The 11596-nt window shown below is 54.8% G+C and overlaps 1 protein-coding gene across 1 annotated transcript in view; it reads right to left on the bottom strand.

Annotated features, from left to right (window-relative positions):
* UNC13A (unc-13 homolog A (C. elegans)) overlaps positions 1–11596 on the bottom strand; it is a 91622-nt gene that overhangs the window by 70345 nt on the left and 9681 nt on the right. Inside the window, exons 5-11 of the mRNA XM_015569578.1 lie at positions 10968–11091; positions 10307–10380; positions 9441–9495; positions 7567–7602; positions 4487–4694; positions 1140–1697; positions 302–410 (exon numbers count right to left, since the gene is read on the bottom strand). Of these exons, the coding sequence (XP_015425064.1) occupies positions 302–410; positions 1140–1697; positions 4487–4694; positions 7567–7602; positions 9441–9495; positions 10307–10380; positions 10968–11091 (1164 nt within the window). The remainder of the gene's footprint in view (positions 1–301; positions 411–1139; positions 1698–4486; positions 4695–7566; positions 7603–9440; positions 9496–10306; positions 10381–10967; positions 11092–11596) is intronic.

The following is an 11596-nucleotide window of genomic DNA, read 5'->3' as shown; positions in this document are numbered from 1 at the left end:
AGGAGTGGCTGAGGCCAGGAATGGTGGCACCAGGGCGAGGGCAGAAGAGGGCAGGCCAAGTTGGTGTGGGCAGAGCCATGGAAGGACCCAGATGTACAGAGGCAAAGGCACGGTGGATGGAGTGGGGAAGTGGGCATGGCCACGCTGCCCACTGGGCGTGGCATGGCCTGGTGTGGGTGGGGCCCGGAAGAGGACCAGGGTGTCGGGGCAGGAGAGGAGTGGGGCAGGGAGCATGGCCAGTCTGGGTGTGGGCGTGGGTGGCCCCGGGCTCGGGCGTGAGCGGGCCAGGGCTCTCACTCACCTCCTGCAGCTGCAGCCGCACTTTGTTGAAGGCTCGCAGCCAGTTGGCCTTGGCCCTGGACATGGAGTCCTGACCTTCCTGGGCTTCCTCGTCGTCCTTTGGCCTGAAACGGAGGCAAGGGGCATCCTGGGGCACCAGGGCTGGCTCTCCCTCCACCCTCCACCCTCCACCCTCCTCCCTCCATCCTCCCCTCCACCTTCAGCCTCCACCCTCCACCCTCCACCCTCTGGGTGGGGCTCGGCCCCTCAGAGACACGATGGTGTCATGAGGGATGAACATGAACCTGGGGAACAGGGCGGGGAGTTGTCACAGGGCTATGGGTTTATTGAAGAAATCGAGATGGGTCCAGGTGGTCAGAGGGGCTTCAGTGGGGTTGGGGGGGTGGTCAAGCTGGGTCATGAAGTAGTCCCAGGGTCTAAGCCTCTGTACATCCTGGTCCTTCCATGGCTCTGCCCACACCAACTTGGCCCTGAGCCCCCTCTGACCTGTCTCAGTGCCCCTGTCCCCTTCCTACATGTCCATCATCGCTTATACCTTTGGGTCCCCTGGCTCCCTTTTCCATACTCCTGGCCCTCTGACAGGGTCCTATTTTCCCACGGTCCTTCCAATGTGTTTGTGGCTTCTCCAACCCCAGCAAGCCATCTAGCCCCTCACAACCCCTAAGACTGCTTCATGACCCAGCTCGACCCCCTCCAACCCCACTGAACCCCCTCTGACCACCTGGACCCATCTTGATTTCTTCAATAAACCCATTCCCCAGGTTCATGTTCATTCCATCCTGACACCAGACCCCTGACCATAGTGACCTTGTGACAGGTCTTAGGCCCGCTCCCATTACCTCTCCTCAGCTTTGGGGGGTTTGTCCTCGGGCACCCGCTCAGCTGCAGGCACTTCCTCAGGCATGGCTGGCTCAGGAGCCACCTTGGCCGCAGCGGGGGCCTCGGCGGGCATGGCCTGGGCCTTGTCCTCCTTCTCGGGGGCAGCCGGCAGAACACTGACGCGCTTGAAGTCCTTGGGCTCAGCCACGGCTGCCTCCTGGCGCTCAGTATAACCACGGATGTCATCAGGCACTTCTTCTTCCTCTTCCAGTTCCTCCTCATCCTCAGGCAGTTCCTCCTCCTCCTCTTCCTCCTCCTCCTCCTCCAGGAAGTCCTCCAGGTCTTCATCCAGCTCCTCATCCAGCTCCTCATCCAGCTCATCCTCGTCCTGGTCCCAGCGCGGCGAGTCCTTGTGGTAGCTGACTGAGCTGTGGCAGGAGTGGTAGGAGTCTCGGTCCCGCTCATCTTCGATCTCGGATCCCTGCAGGCTCTGATCATCCGGGTCGAAGTCCTCACTCAGCTGTGAGCTGCCCTGGCTCAGCTCCCCTGAGGAGGCGTAGCGGCTGCTGCCTGTGGGGCTGAGGGGACAGGTGGGGCTCAGGGACCAGGCACAGAGCCGCTGCCCCACCAGCCCCCGTCACACCGGTCCAACGCCCAGTCATTCACTCAACGTCCCTTGAACACCTACTGTGCACCGGGCTCTGCTGCAGGTGCCAGAGAAACACAGCCGTGAACAAAAGAGACAAAAATCCCACTGGACATTTTATGGTCGGGCTGGACAGGCAACAAGCCAGATGGGGGACAGGAGTGATCATCGATAACTGTTTGCACACCACTCCTGTCCCTGCCTGTGGAGGTGGCAAGTGCTCCAGCCACATGCTGGGGACCCGAAATCAGTGTCCTTAGCCCCCCCCCCCGCCCTCCCCCCCGAGACCTAGGGCTCCTGAAACTTGAACAGGGTCGTTCCTGGCTCTTAATGTCTCCCACCTCAACCTGGTCCTTCCACCGCTGAGCCCCTGCATTCACCAGGCCGGGGCCTGTCCGTCTCCACTCCTTGCCTCAGCACCCATGGCCGCCGACCCTGCCACCGGCTCTGGGCTCCACCTCCCAAGCATCTGTAAAATGCATTCACTTCTCTGCACCCTGGGGCCCTCACCTGTCGGTCCAGGCTCTGCCATCTGCATGAGATGCGGCCCCAACACCCACTCTCATCCCCAGCAGCCCCTGCTTCCCATGGAAGCCACAGAGAGGCTCTTTGAATCATAAATGCAATCGCGTACCTTCCTGTTCCAAACCCTACCGGGCTCCTTCGTGCCCGTGGGATAAAGCCCATGCTATGCCCTGCACCCCCCCATGTGGCCCAAACCCTCCTGCCGGAAGCCAGGTCCAGCATGTCATCATTTCAAGTTTCATCAAAAGGTTGATGGAACTTGGGGGCTCAGCAGGGTTGAGTCACACATGTAGTCACCTGTTGGGAATGGCTGAGGGCATTTCCCCAAACCTGAAAAGGGATGATTGACTGGCTGCCAGACAGCTCAGGGCATCTTAATCCACATGTTATCGCCTCCTACTGGCCAAACACCTGAACAGCCGTAGGCTAATTCCCCCCATTCTGACAATGCTTGTGTATACCCTTTGAAGTGTATATCTGCCTCGCCTCAGGACAAGTTCTGTTAATAAAAAGCATGGGGTCCCGAGACAGAAAATCTTAGATCTTAGTTTCCTTTAAGCTAAGCTCCTCTGACCCCCAAAGCCTTTCAAAATTATATTTCGTCTCTGGACTCCTATTGAATCTACGCACAGCCTTCTCCAGATTCCTGAACCCTTCCTGATGCTGGAACAAGAACCCCAATAGCCCCCCACCTCCCCGCCCTCATCTCCCTCTGTCCCCATCTCCGCCCCCTGCTCTATCACATTGGCCTTCTGGCGGTTCCTCCCACACCCTCACCTGTGGCCACTCCCAGGCCGCTGCACTTGCTGTGCCCTCTGCCAGGAACACCCTTTCTCCCTTGATTCTCATCCCACCTGTGCACTCAATGTTTTGCCTTGAATATGTTCTTTCATTGCCTTGGAGCTAAAAATAGAGGCTAGTGTAGATGTTCAGTGTTTTAAAAAGTTCCTTCCAAAATATTCAGTCTATAAACGATCCAAGCGTTCTATGGTATATATAAAATACAGAAAATTTTTAAGTAAAAGTTGTTCAAATACCTGCAAAAAATTAGACTGGTCAATGCTAAATTCTGAGTAGAAAGTTTATGAAGTTTTTCTTTCGATTATATTTTACCCCAAATCTCTACAATTCACGTTGCCCGATAGAACTTCCGGCAAGGATGGAGGTGTCTTCTGTCTAAGTGCTTTACAAATATCCAACCTGTTTAATATCATGCTTGTTGCTTGTTATTGTTCTGTTCGGAGGCCAGGACTGGGGCGACCAGGTCAGCGAGGAGGGGCAGCAGGCTCAAGTTTAGCCTCTCAGACTCAAGGACCAGCACCTGCACCGGGCAGTGGTACGGCCCACCTGGGCCAGGGACCCACCTACTGGGCAGGTCTAGGGACAGCCTACTGTAAAGCAGGGGTGATGATGGCTGGACAGAATAGGGCAGCTCCCAAGTCACTGTGCCCATGCTTGCTGGCCAGGAACACAGGGTCGGGGGGCACCAGGAAGGCTGGGGCCACCAGCTAGCTGCTTGCTGGGATTGATTTTTTCAATATCACTATGTTTCACATCCCCCCACTAATATCATCTCTTCCTCCACCTACCCCACCCCAATCCGTTTAGAGAGTACATGGGGACCAGGGCCTTTTTAAAGGAGTGCGAGAAGCCTGGTGCCGGAATTGCACCCTGGCTGGTGTGGCTCAGTTGGTTAGCGCTGTCCCATGCATCAAGAGGTCGCTGGTTCGATGCCCCAGCAGGGCACATGCCCAGGTTGCTGGCTCAGTCCCCATCAGGGGGCGTGCAGGAGGCAGCCGATCAATGTTTCTCTCTCTCTCTCCCTTCCTCTCTCTCTCTAAAATAAAAGCAAACAAACATATCTTTAAATGCTTATTGTAAAAAATAAAGCTGTGCAAGGAGCCCCCATATTTCCGGGGGGACCTCTCAGGGGCCTCTGGACTTTTTCTATCTTCAGCCAAAGCGACCCACTTTTCTCAATCTTGTGGAATTTTCAGGTAAAGTGAGGGCTCTACTGCTACAAGAAAGCGAGAATGCTGCTTTCTAGACCCACTCACCTACACCCCAGCTCCCTCCAGCCCTCTACTCCTCCCTTCACCCCAGAGACAGGGCTGGACACACACACACATGCACACACGCATACACACACACACATGCACACACGCATACACAGGACCTCAGTTCCATGGCGACTACCTGAGGGCCCGCGGCTCAGAGAGCTCCTCGTAACTGTGCATGGAGTCGCTGTAGGATTCCCGGGAACCCAGGGGTGGCGGGCGAACAGAGTACTGGTGGACAGAAGCATTGGGCTGGGATGTAGTGTAATAAGGTGGTGGGATGCTGTTGCTTGTCTCGCTGCGATAGTCACTGTCACGATCGTCCACCGCACTGTCAGGGTCATCATCTGGAACAGAGAGGAGGTAAAGGGAGAGAGTGAGGAGGGGAGGGAGGGGGAGAGAGAACGAGAGAGAATGAGAGAGAAAGAGAGAACACAATGGGGGCCAAAGCAGTATCTCAGACTTAGGGGATCTTCACTGGTTGCTAACCCAAGAAGAGTAATCATTACCAGAATGAACGAAGGATATTGGGTCATGTAAATAGAGGTACAGGCTTTAGAATAAGGGAGGTGAAAACCTTGTGTTGCCTTATATGGGTCAAACTGGACCTAGAGTCTGGGGTCCAGGGTAGGTGCTACAATATGAGGATAATCGCAAATTGGAGGAATGTAAGAATGTAAGAATGGACAAATGTAAGAATGGACTTTGCCGAAGTCCAGGCTCTCTGAAAACAAAATTTTTTTTCCCCCATCAGCAGTGAGTTTCCCATAACAGGGGTCATTCAAACACTCAAAGAAGTTAGAGGAAGATCAGGACAAAGTGGAGTACACTGCCCTTTATCAAGAGATTTCTTGATATCTGAGGATGGAGACCCCAGGTCTGAACTCTCATGCACAGACAAGAGGGGGTCTGACAAGGCACCATCCACCTCAAAAAGCACTAGATCCGTAGGTCGGCAAGACCACCACATGCCCAGGATCCGTCACTGAGATGGAGCAGGGGGAGCGGCCACACTCCAAGTGTTACATAATAATCAAACAATGTTTTATTTGGTTTCCTTAGCAAAAAGAGCACGGGCTTTCTTTCTCAGTAAGAAGAAAACGGTGTCAAGGGATGGTAGGTTGCTGTGCAACAGGACAGACTCTGTTTACTTAGAAAGCAACGCTTGGGTGGAAAACGGGTGCAAAAGAGTTGAAACCCTGATTGGACAGGCCCATGGCATCAATTCACTGCGGATTTTAAACACCAGGGGATGGCTTGCCCCTTTTTATGCTTTTATGTACTTTTGTTCATTTCCTAGATCTTTGTTTATTTTTCTCTCTTTGCTATTTTACCTTTTAATTCTTTTCCAGGGAATTGTGCCTGCTTCTATGTATTCGACAAAGAGGTTCCATTTTTTAAATGTGGTCAATTTAAACAGTTAATTCATACTTCACGCAGGATGCTACTCACTCCCTAAGTTATGTTGCCTTCAGAAAAACCTTAATTCCTTTTCAGCCGGCAAAGCTCGCCCTACCAAGCCGGCAACTCTGGTTTCTGGTCTCCCGTGTGACTTGGGCCACTATGACCTACAGGCTTTTCCTCCCGGCCCCGTCGGACAGGACGGCCCTCGGGGATCCTGCGTGTCGTCAGCACTGATATCACAGGCAGAGGCGGGTGCAAATGTCCATGACTGAGCTGTTTGGATTTCAGAGTGAAACTGTGAGCCTGTGAAAGCCTGAGGTGGGGGGTCTGGAACCTGGATGACGCCCCCCCCCCCTTAAAACTCTGGACAATTTGTCTATTCAATGATCTGGGTCTTTGGCCAAATTCGGTGTTCTTCTCACCAAACTAACATTGACAAAGCCAACATGTTTTCAACCAAATCACATGAGGGAGGCTGTGTGTGTGTGTGTGTGTGTGTGTGTGTGTGTGTGTGTGTGTGTGGTGGGGGGGGGTTGTTTTTGTTTTTTAGCAAAATTGCTGCTTCCGACTCTCAGATGCCTGTGCCTCAATAACAGGGCCTTTGCTCCATGGTCTTTGCTCTTCACCCAATTACCAGCTTTAGCCAAATTGGTTTTAGCTAAAAAATCTTTGTTTTCCTTCTTTTTAGTTATTATCTTTATTTATTTATTTTTAACCCTCACTCTGAGGATATTTTTCCAGTGACTTTTAGAATAGCAGGTGCGGGGCTGGGGGGAGAGAAACTTCGATGTGAAACACATCGCTTGGTTGCCTCCCGCACCCGCCCTTGCAGGGAGTAGGGGGTAGGGGGTAGGGGGTAGGGTAGGGATGAACCCGCAACCTAGGCGCGTGCCCTTGACTGGGAATCGAAGCCGGGACCCTTCCATTCGCAGGCCGGCCCTCTAACCACTGAGCACACTGGCCAAGGCAAAAACATCTTTGTTTTTGATGATATTGTTTGTTTGTGCCAAACGGGTTGTTGCCAAATCTTGTCTGCCTAATGCCTCTTCTGCCCAAATTAACTTCTGACGGACTTGTTTTTGACAAAGTGTTTTGGACCAAAGTAAGTGTAAACAGTTCCCCTGGTCCTGGAGGGAGACGGGGTGGAGCTCGTGCGCCAAGGGACCCATGGGGGAGGAGCCCCCAGCTGGTGGAGGAGAGATTCATATTCAGACTAAGGAACTGCGCTTCTCTGGAAGAGGCAGGACTTGGCGATAAGGAAGCTCTTCCTTAGGGAGAAAACTGGGCAACCAAATCGGGGCGGGGGGCTTGTCTTGTCTCCTTCCCCTGGGGGCAAATTTGCAGCTGGGGCCTCTGGAATGATATCTGCCTGGGGAACCCTGCCCTGCTGCTCTGTCTGAGACCCGCTCTCTTTCCCACCCACACCCCCGAGTGACCTTTTCAGGCGGAGAAGGAAGATGGAGAGACAAAAAGAGGAAGGAGTCACAGGAGAGGAGAGGAGGCTCCACATGGGGAACGGGGTGGGGAGTAGGGGGATGAGGTCACAGTGCCCGGCTGGAGACAGGCCGGTCTCCTGCTCAATGCCCATCCCTCCCACCCATGACAGCGCCCACTTCCCACCAGGCAGAGCAGGACCCCCAAGACAGATGTTAGCAGTCAGGGGGCAGGAGGGCACAGAAGGGGTCTTGCCAGTACTCCGGCCCCAGCGTGCCAGCCACAGGCTCCTCACTTCCCTGCGTGGTGGGTCGGGGGCCTCAGAGCTGCCAAGGCGCCCCCCTCCCTGAGGCCTCCCAGAACGCCCAGCTGAGTACTTACTCTGCTGCTCACCCCAGCCAAAATAATTCCAGTTGCCTACAAAGAGAAGGGGCAGAGATAATAAAAGGAGCAGGTAGGGGGACACAAGGAGGGAGGCTCCCCCATCCTCCTCATTCTCCCCATCTCCTTCTCCCACCCAGGACCCAGATCACCTCTCAAACTGAGGATCGGCCCCAAGTAGCGCTTTAACCACTGACATGCGTCCGCCTTCACCCACTGCTCTGGGAGGGAGGCTGGATAGCGCCATCTTTTGAGGAGGCTCAGCCAGGAGGTAACAAGGGGCATTGAGGATAAGGGCTTTTCAACTCTGAAGCCTGAGGTCAGCACCCCTCCTCCTTCCCTCCCCTATCTCGTGCGTAAGGAAAGCAATATTGAACTGGAAATCCTAAATTTGGACACACGCCTGGTGATTCCTCCCCCCACCCCCCACCCCATCATTCTGCCCCATTGTACAGGGGACGAAATAGGGCTCAGAGAGGTGGGATGAGCAGCCTGAAGTCACACAGCCTCTGAGCTTCGGGGCGAGGAAGAGAACCGCGTCTCTCTCCATCACTCCCTGTTGTTGTGGGGAAATGCACGGAATCCTGACTCCTTTGAAACATTCCCAGAAGGCCTGGAGGTAAGTGCTGGGAGGTGGGTCTCTATTCCCGAACTGAACCCACCCTTCACGTTAGCCCATCTGCCCAGGGATTCTTTGTCATCGGCTCCTGCCTCCACCTGGACTGGCCTTCCCCCTCCACAATCTTCAATGATCCCATTCATGGGAGGGGGGGCGGGCGCTTATAATTCCTTCTGGGAAGTGATGACTCCCCCAGGCAGGGAAGTCAAGCGACCTTCTTGGTAAACTTCCTTCTTGGTAACACACCCAAGTCAGGGCAGAACCGGGTTCCCCAAAGGCAGTCCCCCAGCACCTCCCCCCTCGAGGCTCCCTCATCAGCATCCTGGGCATATGGGGCGGGGGGAGTGGGAAATGGGTGTGGGGGAGACTGTGAGAGAGGAGGGAAGGGGGATAAGGAAGCAGATGGAACAGGAGGAAGAGGTTGAGGTGCAGGTGGGGACAACGTGTTATGGGTTCGGGTTCTGCCCTGAGGCTCTGTTTTGTCACTTCCTCTCCACTCTAGAGGACTCGGGAGGAACTTTCAGGAGAGAGGCCTCTCCTTGGCCCGTGGACACCTGGTCTGGGTACATCTGAGTATCCACAGGGCCAAGGAACATAAACAATCTTGAAAACTCCAGCCTCGACGAGGGGCAGTAGGCAGAGGAGCGTGAGCGTTATCAGCATTAATAGGTGCGGGGCAGTGGGAAGAATCCCTCAGACCCAGGTTCAGGTCCTAGCTTTGCCTCCTGCCAGGCGTATGACCTTGGGCAAGTTGCTTCTTCTCATGGGCCTCAGTTTCTCCATCTAAGAAAATGGGCGAATGAAACAGCTTTGTCCATTGTACAGGCACCTATTGTACATGTGTTGGCAGGACTGGCAGGGACTGTCTGTACCCTCTGACAGTGGGCTGCTTCGGGGCCTGTGTTGGCTCCATGAAAGAGGTCCTCATCTAGGATTTGAGTAATGGGATTAAAGAGTCTGCAAAAACGTTTTTTAAGCCTCTAGATGTCCTGGGACCCCTCAAAGTGCAGGGCTGTCAGATGCCCCATTTCAAAGTGAGTGACTCCAATGATCAGAGAGGGCCCCTGGCCTGCCTGTGCAGTGTCAAGGCAGAACGCAAACCCAAGTCCCAGATCTCTTCTTCTTTCCACCACACTCTGAACAGGTACCGTCCACTCTTAGGACCCACATCTGGAAGGGAAGGGAGCTGACCTGCTACACACAACTGTCATGTGGTGGGGACGGGATGCCAGGAAAGGAATCGACAGGTACTTACAACACTGGTTGCTGGGGACAGGGAGTGGCTTGTCTTGTTCATCTTGGAATGAGTACTGAGGGGAGGGAAGGAAAGACGGCTCATCTCAGAGGGGCCCAGGAGCCAGGGGGCCAGGATGGTGCTCTGCTGTGTTCCATCCTGACTCCCCCGTGTCTCCCAAACCCTCTCCCTCTAGAGAAGAAGGATACAAAAGTTCCCAGAGGGAGACAGTGAGACGCAGATATAGAAAAAAGAAAAAGAGATTAGGACAAGACGAGAGAGAGAGAGAGAGCGAGAGAGAGAGAGAAATGAGGTTGGACAAAAATGACTCCCATGTAAGCATTGCCCCCTTGCTCTCCACCTCTCACTAAAGAGTGTTGTATCTTGCCTGCTGTTTCTTCCTTGCCCTCACCTTCTAGACTGTCTCCTGGGCCATATTGGGCCTTTGCACTGTGGGGATACAGCGCCAAGAAGAAGAAGAAGGGGTGCATGGAAGGTCAGAGGTACAGGGGCTGAGGCTGGTCGGGAAGAAGAATGTTTAGGAAAGTCTGACTTGAGGAATTGAGGGCTGTGGGGCAGAGAGGGGGTGTGAGAACTGCTCCAGAGCCCGTGTATGCCCTTGAGGGTGTTTGAAAAATGAAGAACTTGAGTCCATTGGCATCCTCCTTAGGTTGTTAGACTGTGCGTTCCTGGCTGACATCCTCCTTGGAGATTGGACCACGTGAGTCACTGATCTATTCGGGTTATGAGGAGTTAGAGACACAGATACAGGGGAAGACCAGCAGAGAGAGAAACAGAGACGGACAGTGGAGGACGTGAGGAGACAAAAGAGACGGACGCAGGAAGAAGAGAGCCCCCGCCCCGCCCCGCCCCATGTCAATGCCCACCTCGTCCTGGTCCCGCATGGCGTTCAGCTGCTCCAGCTTCTTGGCCCAGTAGCGAGCCTCCTCCTCGGGAATATCTGCAAGGGGAGCCCTGCTGTGAGCCTGGAAGCCCCTGCCAGCCCCTCAGCACCCACCCGATGCCGCCTGCAGGCCTACGGGGCTGGTCTCCAGTGGGTGGAGGCACAGGGTGGGGCCCCTGCCCAGCACGGCCCCCGCTGCCTTGGAGATGGATGGGGATGGGAGAGAAGATGCACCCTAGCATTACAACAGGGGGAGCCATGAGTTCTCGGAAGGACGATGTGGGAGAACCCAGCTGCTGCCAGGAAAGGTGGATGTGTCTCTCTGCCTCTCTTTTCCTGCCTCTCAGCCTCTGCCTGTCTTCTAAGCCCAGCTCACCCCCATGGCAGGATGTCTCCTCAAGGACCAGCCCGGACAGCTCAGACCTGAGTCCCATGGGTCAGAGCACTGACTGCCCGTTGGTGACCTGAAGGAGCCGGACATACTCCGTGCGCAGCCGGTGCCCATCTCAGCTGACTGGCTGAAACCCAGAACACTGTCTCCCCTGGGGAGAGGAAGCCTTGTTCTCAGAGGAGCGTTGTGTGGGCTTAGCCGGGCCTGGCCATTCTCCTGGGACCGGGCCAGGGTCCTGCGCCCCCAGACTCACCTAAGGGCAGCTCGAAGCGTGTGTCGAGGAGGATGCGGTGGAAGGTGGGGTCCTTGGTGCCACAGATCTCACTGTCTGCCATGATGACCTGGGAGTCCAGGGTCAGCCACTCTCCAGGGCCGTCCTGGATATGGGGGGAGGGGGTGACAGGGGTAAGGATCCTGGGTGAGGCGAGGTGGGTCAGGTATCTGCTCACATGAGATGTCTCCCTCACTCCATCCCACTCCTGCCCCAAGAGCAAGGGCCACACCCCCCACTTTACAGATGAGGAAACAGACTCAGTGCAAGGCAACATTGTGGGTCCAGGGAACTCAGAGCCAAGGACCCAGAGAGAGGGCCCTTCGGGGTCAGCAGGAGCAGTCCTGGAGTTACACAACCACGCCTCATCCCTCATGGGAGTTATGCAGCCCTGGCTTCATCTAAAAGCCCTGCTGCTCCCACAATCCAGCAAGGAAACCCCTCCCCAAGTGAATGAACCAGTCCCCCTGGGTTCAGGGAGCCTAAATCCTTCAGCAGGTGGGGTCTACTCTCTCTCTCTCTCTATATATATATATATATTTTATTGATTTTTTACAGAGAGGAAGGGAGAGGGATAGAGAGTTAGAAACATCGATGAGAGAGAAACATCG

Source organism: Myotis davidii, unplaced genomic scaffold, assembly GCF_000327345.1.
Source record: "Myotis davidii unplaced genomic scaffold, ASM32734v1 scaffold306, whole genome shotgun sequence".
NCBI classification, from domain to species: Eukaryota; Metazoa; Chordata; class Mammalia; order Chiroptera; family Vespertilionidae; genus Myotis; species Myotis davidii.
This window is presented reverse-complemented; position numbering and strand designations above follow the sequence as displayed.